The 14,032-nt window shown below is 41.1% G+C and overlaps 1 protein-coding gene across 2 annotated transcripts; it reads right to left on the minus strand.

Annotated features, from left to right (window-relative positions):
* Nucleotides 1-1,049: 1,049 nt before the first annotated feature.
* Nucleotides 1,050-6,317, minus strand: klhl38b (kelch-like family member 38b). 2 transcript variants are annotated; one of them, XM_023410575.2, is made up of 5 exons: nt 5,697-6,317; nt 3,226-4,482; nt 2,988-3,129; nt 2,733-2,838; nt 1,050-2,505 (listed from the first exon to the last, which is right to left on the minus strand). In XM_023410575.2, the coding sequence occupies exons 2-5, from the start codon at nt 4,461-4,463 to the stop codon at nt 2,216-2,218; spliced, it is 1,776 nt and encodes a 591-aa protein (XP_023266343.1). In that variant the 5' UTR covers nt 4,464-4,482; nt 5,697-6,317; the 3' UTR covers nt 1,050-2,215. The 2 variants fall into 2 exon arrangements, with proteins under 2 accessions (XP_023266343.1, XP_023266344.1); XM_023410576.2 differs by having other exon boundaries at nt 3,226-4,446; nt 5,697-6,316.
* Nucleotides 6,318-14,032: the final 7,715 nt, after the last annotated feature.

Here is a 14,032-nt window from a genome sequence, read left to right on the forward strand (position 1 = left end):
GTACACCTGTTGCTGTTCCTCCTGGATGAGTTTCATCACTCGCTCAGATTCTCTGTTGTGAAACCCTGCTCATGAGTTTCTCGCTCTCTAGTCGTCTCTCACATCTGCCAGCTTGCGCAGCAACCGGCCGGGGCACATGCCTCACGTGGTGTAGCGTTTGCCCTCTTGTTTGTTTCTCAAAATAGCATCAGATCACCTATACACTATAGCTTTTCCAGTCCTCCAGCCTTTTCTCGCCACACTCCACCCACTGTCCTCTAGTCTCCATTCGCTGGCATTGAATAAGTGAAACATCTGACCCAGTGACTTCTGGTTTCAGAGAAATGCCCATAGGTCCCTGTGTAATATCTCCTGGTCACATTATGTTTACTCCACCCGAAACGGCTGACATTGGTTTCTGAAGGTCATTGATGAATGAAATTATGTAATCAGTTTAGCTGTTGCTGATCTTCACTTTGAGGAATCATTTCAAAAGAGGTGATATAATACTTTCCAGAAAGCAGAATCACCAGAATCTCTTCACACTTACATTATCTGACATTTTTGAAGAAATCCCAAAAGTCCTAATTGTACTCCCTTAAAACACTTAAATGAATTGCTAATGAGATCCTTCCTGCAGGCTAAACAGGCAGCTAAATCGGGCTTTAGTGTCCTTACAGCATCTGCCGACCACTTTCTTGTGCATCTCCATGTGACGTGAGCAAAAACATAAAAACTCATGTTAGCCAGCCGGGACTTCTTGGGGCACCGCTGACTTTAATTTCACCTGCGACAGGTGGAGCAAAAGAATTTCAAAATGTTCCTACAAGATGATATTTAGGTTTGCTCTATGTAAAAGGATACATTTTCTATATTATCTTCTGTGTGACATTGCCAGGAACCTGCCTGAGCATGTAGAAGTCCTGTGTAGACAGGAGTATCAATGGGGTCAAACAGACACATGATGAGACATACGGGACACATGTGCTGCTCAGGTTGCATTTATAGTCGACTGACTGAGGGCTGTAAAGACATACTGTCCTGACGGAGTGATGGAGAGAGGTCAGATGTAAAGAGTGACATTTTATTACCACAAAGATTACAATACAAAAGTATCAGAAAACCATTTAAAAAAAACAAAAGTCTGTTATTATTTCAATATACACCAACAACAGTAGATATACAATGTTGCAGAGCTATGCTGTGCATTATATACAGTATATATGTGGGCAATAGGTCCAAAGCAGTGGAAAAACTGCACAAACTAAAAACATTACCAATAGTTGTCTAAATGCAGCCCAAAGCTACATTTTTAACACATTTCTTAGCCTTTGTGTTTATAAATATCGCCACTGCATGAAACCCTTGGTAACAGTGATATCACAATAATTCCAGCATCATTTTGAATAAAAGCAATGATCAGTGATCAGTGATCCAAAAGTTTACCAGACACGGCAGCAGGTTCAAACCTAACAGCTGAGCAAAGCTTTGACTTGCACCAAACAGTACACAGCCCCAGGATTTAAACATGACAAGTGAAATCTCATGATTTAGAGCGGGATGAAAATAGCGCTTTTACCCTTTGTGTAGTCAGACAAGTTTAGAAGCGGCTGTGCAGTAGGATAGCTTGTTTTCATAGGTCTGGATTTTAAATAAAAAACATAGAAAAGTACATTCAGTTATAAACATTACTCAAGTGAATATACACACTTGAGGTATGCTTGCTTCTATGTATCAGGCATTTTTAAACAAGTAGATTTTCTGCATCAGTGCTTTTCAATTGACAGTCTTGGCTATTGGCCAGCGAATGTGGTTTCTGGCAAGGAGCGGTTGGTGGTGATGGTCGCTTGCGTGAGCTTCAGCTATCATTGCATTTTCAATAAAAGAGGTTATAAGACGCCCTCTGAGCAGCACTACTTCTTCAGGGCAGATTGAACACTACAGTGACTTGCTATCAGACAGTGACAGTCCGGCTGGGCCGCAGCTAGCTGGTTAGCACGCTAACTTCAGTGAAGGAAATAGAAGCAAAATGGGAGGTTTCTTTCCACCACTGGAGACAGTTCTTGGCGAGTAAAGGAATGAAGTTTGACATTAATGTTAACTATGTAGCAATAGCAAAACCTACAAGTAGCTCCTTTAAATAAATTGCTTTCAAATTAATATAATTCAAATTTGAATTCGACCTCAAACACACTGACTAAAAATAAATTACAACATTAAATCTTCTCTGCCTCAGCTAAGATATTGCCCTCGTCTGTGAAACACACGTCAGAGTCAGGGAGCCGTGGTCAAACACTTTATACGGCAGAGTCCCCTTAGATGTCCAGGTGTCTGTCTTTGGGTCATAGCACTCGAAATTATCCGAGTCCTCGATGGTGTCATGGCCGTTGATGTAACGTCCACCTGTGACATATACTTTGTTATTGAGAACGGTGGCAGAATGGTGCATCCTTCTCTCCTTCAGATTGGCACACTTAATGAATCGGTTGGCCTTGGTGTCGTATGCGATCATTCTCCTGGTGTATCCTGTGACAGGGCAGATATTAGTGTGAGAGCGGCTGCATGTGTGGCTCTATCAAAATGTAGTGATGTAAATCTACAATTTGATGCATCACAAAAAAAAAATCAATGCTGCTGAGTTGCAGCAAAGAGAATATGGTTATCATTATTATCAGTATTTATTAGTTAATTAACTACATTTCACATTCCTTGTCAAAAGTGCTGCACATGAAGATTTTAATCACTGCTACTACCTCCAATGATGTAGATTTTGTCATCCATAATGGCAGCTGGAGCAGACACATTCTTCACCGTTCTGTTCTCCATCTTGGACCACATGTTCCTGGCAATGTGATACACCTACAGACAGGAAGGGGGAGCAGGGGTGAAGGGAAATAGATTGAGTGAATGAATTAATGAAGGAATGAATGAATGAGAATGGACAGATGGGTGAATCAATGAAGCCACAATCAAATGAAAACATAAACTCAGTGATTGGAGAACATTACTTGTATTATTCTGACAGGGTTCTGCAGGGCATCTTCTCCTCCAAACATATAGATCCTCTGGTTAGTAGCAGCCACTGCTGGGTGCAGCACAGCCTCAGGCATGGGTGCCATAGACTCCCACTGGTTAAACATACTGTTGTACCTGATATCATTATGGAGACGTGTTATTATCTGCCATTATTGTCAAGATTATAACCAACAGAATTTCTTGATTAATGGTAATTATGGTCTATCCCACCTCTCCACGCTGTCTGTCACTCGTCTGTCAGGCCCAAGGCCGCCCAGAATGAAGATGAAGTGGAGATAGGAGACGCTCTGGTGGGCAAAGCGTGGCTTCAGCATGGGCTCTGCCGTTCGCCACTGGTTGGTCTTGAGGGAGAGGGTGTAGACAGTCGTACTGACTTGGCTGCACTTTGTGTTTGTGGTCAGGCCTCCGATAACATACAGCACACTGTGAAGGGCAACATAAGAGGCCTTGTAAAGACGAATGGGCAGCTTGGCGAGCCACTGCCACTTCTGGTTCTTCTCATCAAAGACTAGGGTCTCCCTCGAGGTCTGCTCGTTGTTCTTCCTGCCACCCACCACCACCAGCATATCATGGTAGGTGTAGCGCCTTGGTGCCACCCAGAGAGGTTTGAAGTCCACTGCTGCGTCTCCGATGCATTTTGTGTTGACAGAAAACATGAGGCGTCTCACGGATTCGATGAGCTCTGTGCAGAGGGTGGAGGACTGGATCAGAGGGTCGTTGGCTATGAATTGGAAGAGGTAGGTGGGGTGGATGTACCGAAGGCGGACTTTCTTGAAAAGGTCGCTAATGGCACCGCGCCTGGATAAGGGATCATGGTGGATCCAGGCAACAAGTGTCTCAAAGACCTGCTCCTCCTCTGCGCAAAGACTATCATCCTCAAGGTATCCCATGAGCTCTGTTAAGGAGAGCTCACACAGATCCTCGGATGCTGACACATCGGAGAAGCTCTTCATAGCCATCTCTTTAGCCTTGTCTTTCAAACTGTTACAATTCATGATCTCAGAGAGTCTTATCATGCTCAAACAGTTTTCTGGGCTCAGCTGGTCCTGAAGGAAACCCGAGCAGGCCTCAAAAAGGCGGCCATATTGCAACATGGATGCCGCCTGCATCAGAGGCAGCACGATATCCATGCTGATAATAACGAGTCCAGTGTAAACATAGTCAATGATACTACTGAGAATGGTTGAGGTGATGCCCTTTAAGTCAATCTTGGTCTTCTGTCTCTCGATGAAGTTGTTGCAGAACATGGCTCTGAAGTAAGGGCTGCTGGAGACCAGGACATTACGGTGGCATGGGATCTCTGTGTTGTCTGAGCACAGTAAAACGTCTGTGAGGATTTTCTCCTGTCTCAGTCTGTTGAGCTGCAGCAGCAGGTTAGAGGACTGCTCTTTGTCTTTGTAGTGGAAGACTTTGACTGCTGGTTGGTCCATTCTAAGGAGAGACACCATGATGTTCTTGTTTTACTGTCTGAAATGCAAGTTTGTATTAGCAGTCAAATACTGTCTGCAATACTACATCAAATTAGTTAATAGTAGCTCTACTTTAAAGTATTTTTTTGGGGCTTTTTATGCCTTTATTGGATAGTATATTAGAGAGATACAGGAAATGGGGAGGCAGAGAGAGGGGGAAAGACATGCAGTAAAGGGCCGTCCAATACGGGATTCGAGCTGGGGCCGACTGCAGCGAGGACTGTAGCCTCTACCTATGGGGCGCCTGCTCAACCCACTGCGCCACTCGACTCCCTGTAGCTCTACTTTAATGTGCAAATAGATCTTAGATAATTTCAGTCCTTTGTGCTTATAAAAAGAGAAAAGCGATTCTGTTTTCAACAACAACTTTCATTTATAAGACATATTAGAACTGATTGTTAGCCATAATGTTCTGATTAAAAGCCTCAGAAGTGACAACTATCTGGTGTATTTTGTCAAGTTAACACATTACTTTACTACCAGGCTAGAGGAATTAGACTCAGTAAGTTTCTGTGTCATGTATTAGTAATTTATTCTACAAATATTCATGGTAAACTTTCAGTAAAATCACAGTCCAAATATCTAGTTTACATATGTCCAAGCAATTTATAAACCTGTTCAATTCATAATTATAACATTAACTTCTGTCATTATATGGATTTAGATCATTGCCTTTCAGCACACAGGCCCAGTTCAGCACTGTTGCCCGCCTACAGTATCCCTGCCTAATTATTTTTGGAGACTAGTTGTCTGGGCAGATTATTGCAGGAACACCTGCACGACTATTTCTGTTGAAGAAATGTTATTTTCATGAGACCAGTGCTGCTTCTGCTGTGTGGCAATATTTTATGTAAAGCCTCAAAAATATTTTTTGGTTTTCATTTTGAATTTTAAACTTGACGAATGTGACTGCAGCTTTTACCTCTCCATTGGCTGCAATAGATATGCATGCAAAATGTGCAGAAAACAAAAAAAAAAGACAAAACTTAACAATGTAAAATGTACATTTAAATCAACAAAATACAAATGTCAACTTCAGCAGAAGACTGCACACACTTTGAAATTGCACCTCATCATGTAAGGTAAGTAGAACACAAGGTGAAGCTTATGTTTCATGCATATCTACTTAAAATGTATTCAAAGCCATGCCAACATCAGACAAAACCAATGCTGCCTGTGGCTCCTGAAGCTTTACGAGAATACACATCTTACCTCTTCCTCTTCTCTCTCTCTTTATATGCTTTCTGGAGGTCTCACTCTGTATTCGACACAAGATCTCAGCAGAAAAGGTGATGTCTTGACATTTTCCTGTTCTTTGTTCGTCTTTTCTCTTGTGTTGATGCTGTGTGACTGTATGTTCCAAAGGGGGCTGTCTCTTTGTAGGAGCGTGTTGCGCACTGTTTGTTGTTATGGTCTCTTTCCACGAGGCCTCTGTGTACATTCCTTCCCTAAAAATAGAGCCTCTCTTTGGCAACACCGGCACACTCACATGTGACATGTTAGAGCCCTTTCTCAGTATCTGTCTGACTTCATCACTTCAATATCTGTCTTTCTATCTATTTCTTTCCCTCCCTCTTCCTCCAGGATCACATTCTTTCACTATTTCTTTCGCCTGCGCAAGACCTCTCTTTTCTTCTATATAGCTTGCATTCCTATTCACTCCATCATCTCTATCTCTGTCTGGCACATGATTGTAGCAGTAAAAACAGCACTGATACTTGATAACACTCATTTTGTTGGCTGCTTACTCTGCCGGCTGGCTGCTGCGACACACAGAAATACAAAAACAGGATTAGGTTACTGTAGAAGCAAACATAAACACAGATATGAAGACGTTTGCAGACAAGGGAGAAGAGCAACCACATTTAAAAACCACTGACCACAACTATTGATATTACAAATAAGTTACCGTGTGTTCAGTGAATGTGTTGCAGATGAATTTCGGATTTCAGAAGAAAAATGAGAAGCTTTTAACTCTGGTCACGTGATGCCCTGTAAAAGGTTTCTGGGTCCTTTTTTACACATGCTATTCATCCTTTAAGCATAAAGAATATCTTAATTTAAGTGTACATCAACAACAGATGCTTGCATTTCCTATCTTTGTGTTTGTTAAGCTCATTTCCATCTCATTTGTTTCATGCTCACTGAAACAGATAAAGCATATTCACTATAGTACCAGCTTTCATGGTTTACATCCCGCAAAGTGGCGATATAATTGTTTGCCCGTTCCTTAAAGCTGGAGAAGAATCAAAGCATCAAAGCCTGCAGGGTTTTTTTCTTAAATGCGGGAAGATAAAAACAACAAAACTAGAATGCATTTTCAGTCGTCACAGATACAGATGTGACATGTTTTTCTTGTACTTAGGCTTGTTTACAGAGCTCGGCAAATCAGACTTAAATAGCTACTTGAGCTACCACGACCACTTGAGTGCAGTTCAATATGGATTGCACAACAAAATCAACAGATTAGACCATAAACTACTTGTGTTTACTGGCCATCTTTGTGGACAGTTTGTCATTTTGCAGTTTTTGGGCAGAAAATACAAGTATAGACTTCGTTGGATTTGCAAAATTCTGCAGCAAAGGAGCTGTACATCAAGGCAGACTGAAAACGTTAGCGTTATATTGGAAACTGAGGTTATATTATTCTCTCGTGTGACACCACAGAACCAGGGCTGCGTTCACACAGCTAGCAGCATGTAACTAAACAGCACCATCTAGTGGTAACACTAGACAAACTTCACTTGGTCATTGTGAAAAACTGGTTCTCTTTTTGATGAACTCCAACTTATCTGACTCTTTTAAATGTGTGGCCAGGGGTTTATTTCAAAGTAAAATACCCAATTAACAGGTCAGCTAAACTGCAATGTAATAAGTTGTTATCTATACTTGCAGGAAAAGCCAGACTCTGTCATACAACAAAATGTCAGACACGAACATCCGTCTCTTTTGCATGGTACTGACATTAAAATAATCTAATCAATCTGTATAGTCAAGGGCAAAAGCTCAGCTTGTTTTCCCAGAAGACTGCAGTGTCATTTTATAACCCGACTCTCATATCCAAAGCTGTGATTGCATCCTTTAAAGTTAAGCACATTGTCTGTTATCTCTGTTCCCTCACCTTGACAAAAAGGACTCATTAATGTCTGCCTTAAGGCAACAACTTATATTACAAGTTAAGGCTCTGGCACACAGTTTGCAGCAGAGCATTTTCATGCAGCAGCATTACTGTTGCCACCCACCACCCGGTGTTGTGTCTTCATATCACCAAATGATTATCTTCTCATAAGCACATGGTCTAATAGAGCCTATACCCAGGGGATTTAGATCTCACTGATTAGTATTGTGTGTGTGTGTCTGTGTGTGTGTGTGTGTGTGTGTGTGTGTGTGTGTGTGTGTGTGTGTGTGTGTGTGTGTGTGTGAAGGGCAGACAGCTCTCCTTGGTCAAATAAAAGACCGTTTGAAAGCAACATGGAAAGTGAGTTCACATTAAGTCTATTTTCTGTTCTGTACTTGACTTCATTTGATTGTACTTAACGCAGGACTCTTAAGTTATATACTGTATATATAGTTTTACATGGAGCCCTTATTTTCTTTACCTCTCATTACTTTAAAATGTGAGTTGTATTGAATGTACTTAAAAGGTTTCATGATACATGCTCGAAAGAAAACAATGACCATTGGCTATGGATAAGAGAAAGGAGTGTTCATTCTTTTACAAGCAAGGTAACGATGCTTTTTCATCTGTGTTTGCTCAATTAAGGTCTTTTATATCAAATCAGTGTGAAAGTGAATGAGACCCGTTGTATAACTTCTGATCTGCACTGTTCCAAAAGTTAAACCTGAGATTATGGTGCTCACCAGCACGAAAACCAACTGTCTTTTCTGTTTGACTCAGTGTGGCACTTGTTTCTGTCCCTCAATTGTAAGTTTCTTCCCAATCTATTTCTTGTTGTTCTGTGATAAATCTCAGGCTTAGTCTGAGGTATTCTGGTTTGTCACTTTGTCATGTCTGTTTAGATAGCCTGCTCTAGCGCTGGGGCGCTGATTCTTCGCTTGAATAAGCACGCTGAGGCGTACAGCCCAAACAATCTTTGCTTCCACAGAAGAGTGGAACAAGGCTGGTTAGAGACTTGAAATTTGTGCGACTGATTTTCTTTTTATGAAAAAATGTTGTTAATGATTCAAACACTTAGTGCCCCCATTAGCTGAAGCACTTCAAGATATAATCCGTATGATCTCAGTTCTGGTTGATACCTGTAACCTGTGGTTACTTGTGATAACACAAAGAACATCATAATAATACAAGTCCCTGAGTCCATTTCGTTTATTGATCACTGGGGCCAATAAACAACTTCTCTGTCATAATGTCATGTCATTATGAGGCCCATGTGCACAAATAATGTGCAGTTTATTCATGCGCTGGCCACTGTCAAACAAATTTCATCCTGTATGTGCATGCTTTATTTTCTATGAATCTCTTGTGCAGTGGAATCCCTTGCATGCACACGGTGCCACTGACAATGCAAACCGATGTGTAAAGAGGAAACTAATGAAAGTCAATACATCCAGTGGCAATTGCAGAATAGATTTTAGACATGAATTCAACCTTGGGTTTGATATGCTGAAAATCTGAAGCATTACATGACCCTTTCTTCAGTACAGCTTCATTTTCACTGTTAGTAAGTATTGACGTTTCATTGACAGTCATTTGTGCGTATGGTCAATACCATCTTAAAGTGTTAAATTACCTGTATGATTCTTATGAATTTAACCAAACATTTATATCCCATTTGAAATTTAAAGAGTGTTGATCATGCACATGCAGGCACAGAGTGCACAGACCGCTCTTCAAGAAATCTTCAGTCATGTTGCAGCTGAATCAAGTGTGGGATTGTTAGTTTAAAGAAAACAGATGGAGATAATGATGAATTCAATCTAATTTTGTCTGTCTTGCCAATACACGTTTTAGATCAGCATTATTGTATCCACTAGGTGTCAGGCCAACGTTATGCAAATTTCAGAATGGTAAAACACTTACTTTGTCTCTTGTGACTTCCAGGAAGGTATCAAGGCTAAACTCACAGTCAGTGAGTAAACACAACAGAGGCATAAAATGGTGAGAAGAGAATTGTCTCCCTATTATTTTAGCTATTTTTAGTCCAACACAACAGAACATTTTCTATAAATACAAGAAAATGACGCTATTAATCCACCCGGATATCTTCAGACTGGTTTTTACTGCTGCAAACAAGCACTTATGGTGTGAAATTTAAAACTGCCATTTACACAGATAGCCAAAACAATTGAAACAGACAGTGAAAATCATGTGATGACCTCTTGAGTCAATCTGCCACAGGGCATTACTCCCAGGCGCAAGGAGATCCATGCCATGCAACACTGCAAGCAGTAATCTAGCTTTGATGGAGAGACATCCATGCGTAAATCAACAAAGAGCGCAGGGGAGAGAGGGAGGTTTGAGGGGTAGCCTATAGAGACAGAGAAACAGAGAGAGAGAGAGAGAGAGAGAGAGAGTGGGGTAGGGCGGTTTGTGGTGTGAGTGTGTGTTTCTGTACATAGACACATGCACAAGCAGGGATGGGGTCTTAAAGGGCTTACAGTTAGCTGCTTAAAATTCTTCTGATGTAACCAACACATGCAGGACATGTTATTTGGAAAGAATAAAAGTGCTTTGTAGCAACAAAAAAATGTGGAGGTGGAGGGGGACATGCTTTGTGTTTACTCACTGTGCCCTCCACTGTAGCTCTGCCAAAGCCCCTCTTGTTGGTATGGCGGTCATTCAGTCATTGCCACTGTGTAACATGGCAGACACAGCCTCCCTTTATGTCTGCTCTAATAGAGTCAGCTGCTCTGTGCGGGTTAGTGGGTGGTGTGTGGATGGAAGGGCGTGTTTGTGGACATGTGTGCATAACATGAGAGCTATATGTTGCTACATGTGTGGGAGGGAGTGACGCGTATGTCTGCGTGTGTGTGTGTGTGCTTGTGTGTGTGTGTGTGTGTGTGTATGTGTGTGCATATGTGTGTGTGTGTGTATGTGTGTGTGTGTGTGTGTGTGTGTACAGCAGGCAGATATTGATATTCCACTAGCGGCAGAAGCTGAAGCCAATGTCTTTAAAGTGTCAGCCCTCAGCAGCCAGCCAGGTGTACAGAGGTACAGCAGAGAGAGGGCAAGCAGGAAAGGGAGTAAAGGGAGCAAGAGAGAGAAAGAGAGAGACCAGAAATACAAAGGCAGAGGAGATGAAGAGACAGACATAGAGAAGAGAGAGAGGGAGACAGAGGAAGATAGAAAAAATATTGAAAGGAGAGGGAGAGAAAGAACACTTTGGCGGGTTTTCAGGAGGTGAAACTACTAGATGTCTTTGAAGTCCTCCATGACTGTCTTCTCCCTCTGTATTCTGCGCGACAGGCAGACAGACAGAGAAACAGATGGACGCAGAGGGAGAGGTGGATGCAGGGACAGGCTGTGGAAATGTCACATTTCAAAACAGAGCAAATGAGTGGCTTTAAGGTGCAGCAAGTCAGTGAGTCCATCATAACACGAAACAATAATTCACAGGAACATGAAACGGCGTGGTCAGCCCTTAAACACACCACAGTTAAAATCATGTAACATTCCTGTTGGGGTTTGATGGAGAGTCTGTACGGATTCATCTTCTCATGCAGAAAACATACTGTTTTCAGCCAATCTGGCTAGTACACTACACTACAGAGTTTTGACAGCAAGACCAAATAGCACACATCTCAAAAAGGGTAAGTCCCATCCTTGTCATCAGTGTTTGAGGTATGACCAAGACTATTCCTTTTTTCAAAGTGTAAAAATGAACCACCACAAACTGCTGTTCCCCTCAGGAGAACAGCCAGTTACAGCCAGCAGTAACACCGGCAGTAACGATATTTCAAACTAGCTATAGTAAACACATTCAGTTGCTAAAAAGCCAGATATTTCCTCAAGAGTTGGTGGAGAGACCAAAATGTTGCTCCATATCTGCCTGATGTGAAAAGTAGCAAGTGTTTGCTAACCAGTTTGCCGTCTCCACTGTATAAGGTGATAATGTCATGTTGTGTTTACAGCTTGTTTCTGCTTCTCTTAAGTGGCCAAAGAAATCAGTTCATGCAGGTTTAACCTTTATTTATGTGGGAAAGTTTCTCTGAGAGAAATGCTCTCTTTTTTTTAGAAACATGCGGTTCACTCTCACAGGTGGATGCTTCCCAGCGTGACCACAATCTGATGTGCTCTGTAGGCCATTAAACGCTTTGCTTAAGGCCCCCTCAGTGATGGTAATGACAGGAGCAGTGCGTTCTGATGTAGAAAGTATTTTTTTTGTTGTTGAAATAAAACCTTGTAATGCTCTGGGTTACTTTTCTAACTGAACTCCTCCTCGTAACACCCATCTTCTCTTTCGGGTTCACCACATTATCGTTTTTGCACTCATGGCAACCTCCTCCATGTGTCCTCCTGGAAACCTGTTACACCTCTCCTCTCCTCCCCCATTCCTCTCACACTCCCCATGCATTCCTCCTCCCTCTCATTGTCCTCCCTCGCATTTCTAAACAGCATCCACGTTAATGGAATGTACTTTAGTGGCAGATAATGCAGCTTGGCGATGATGACTGTTCTGACCTTGTCTAAAATGGTGCTGTTTTGTCGAACCAGGCCTATTCAATGCCTGTGAGTGGCATGACTTAAAAGGAACATCAGAATCTAATCTTCTAAACACCATTCTGGAGCAAACATTCCAGTGAATGAAGCACACCTCCTACTTGTGAAAGCACTTTTTTAACCCTAAATCTGTTTTTTTGGACACATGTATCTCTCTCCTGGAATGGCTGTGTGTTGTTACAGCTAATGTACTGGCTCAAGTTCAGAACTGAGACAGCATTGTGATAACAGCACAGTCAGTGTTTGTTAGAATAAAAAACAAGAGGAATAATCATCTCTATCATTCCGCTGAGTGTAGTCAGCCGAATGAACTATATCCGAGGACCAACATTTACAGTTTTGCACTCTGGTCTATCTCCTCCTGACCTGTAAATGTGTGACTGAGGGAAACAAGGTTACTTGGGAAAACAGCACATTTTCTATTTATCTGCCTAAATTTGAAAAGAATATCTGAGTGGCATCGTTTGTGCTGAGCTGAATGACAGCTGCTTCTTTTTTTTCTATCAGCAGATTGTTGAGTTTGCCCCGACCTTGACCCAACTGCGGGAAAGAGGCCCTTTGGTGACAAAGATATGGTTTACATAACTAACGGGTCTACATTGCTGTTCAATTTCTTTTAGCCACTACAAATAAACATGAATGAATTTGAACAGAATGAACATTGTTGAAATGTGTTGTTTAGCATCACAGATAAGAGGTTTATGGGTTTGCAAGTTCTTGTTTAAACTCTTATGTAATGTCACCATTCCACGCCTGTGGGTTACTCAGTATAAAGAAAAGCCAATACAGAGCTCAAATATATGTAATATATATATTTATGTAACAAAATGAAATACTACAATTTATAGTAATAGTAAAGTATACAGTACTAAACCTATAGTTAGGTTTATTATATGGCTCACAAGTTGCTTAACAAAAGGGGAAAAAGCAAAGGAATACAGTTTAGTAAAAAAAAAAAAAACTGGCCAACCAGTCTTTAGATCTAAGGTTCGTTGGTGGGATAGTAAGAAGCCCACACACATAGGGAGAGAGATAGTGTGGTTGTAAAGGATTGGTGCTCTTCCCTGGGGCTGTGACATGTAATGCATTGTGGTTAATTGAAACTAATTGAAATTTAAAAAAATATTTATTTTACTTAAACTCACTCAGACTCAGTGTAATGAGGCTAAAACTCATCTGATGTGAACAGAGCAGTTGGTCTTTGTCAGAGTTTTGAACAAGCTGGAGATAATTCATTGAAGACAGACATACTGAATGTTAATGAAGAGCATTACAATAAGAGCATTACAATAATCTTACCAGGCTGACACAAAGGTAGGGATGAATTTATAAGTGTCATGACCAGAAAGAAAGGATGTCATTTTTGCACATTTTCTGAGATGAAGGAATCAAGACTGGGTCAATATTGTAATTTGTCATTGTGAGAATTTTTTCTCTTGTAAAAGAGATGTTAATCTCAGTGAGACTTTCTGAAAATAAAATATAAAGCATAAATGAAGCTAAACTAAGATGTGAACACAAACCAAAATAGAATCCTACATTTCTCCAGACATTTTGGCATTATGTGATCAGATAAAGGGAAACGCTGACATTTATCAACCATGGGAATAGGGCCAATAATTAAAATCTCATTTTTGTCAGCATGCCTCCCCTCGATGTCATGAACAAAGTCATTAAGTCTGCTGATATCATTTGCATCAAGAGAAGGTACAACGGGGTATCTGTATAAAAAGGCAAGAGATAATACACAAATGGAAACATTAAAAAAAGAAAAAAACAGAATAGGACTAAACCTGAAGTCTTCAAAACTGGGCAGACCAACGAAGAATAGTTACTGACCAACAATTAAAGGGGACTTAAAGGCTCA

The sequence above is a fragment of the Seriola lalandi genome, unplaced genomic scaffold (assembly GCF_002814215.2).
Source record: "Seriola lalandi dorsalis isolate HSWRI2012SDOR001 ecotype SW California unplaced genomic scaffold, Sedor1 jcf7180002054425, whole genome shotgun sequence".
Lineage (NCBI taxonomy): Eukaryota > Metazoa > Chordata > Actinopteri > Carangiformes > Carangidae > Seriola > Seriola lalandi.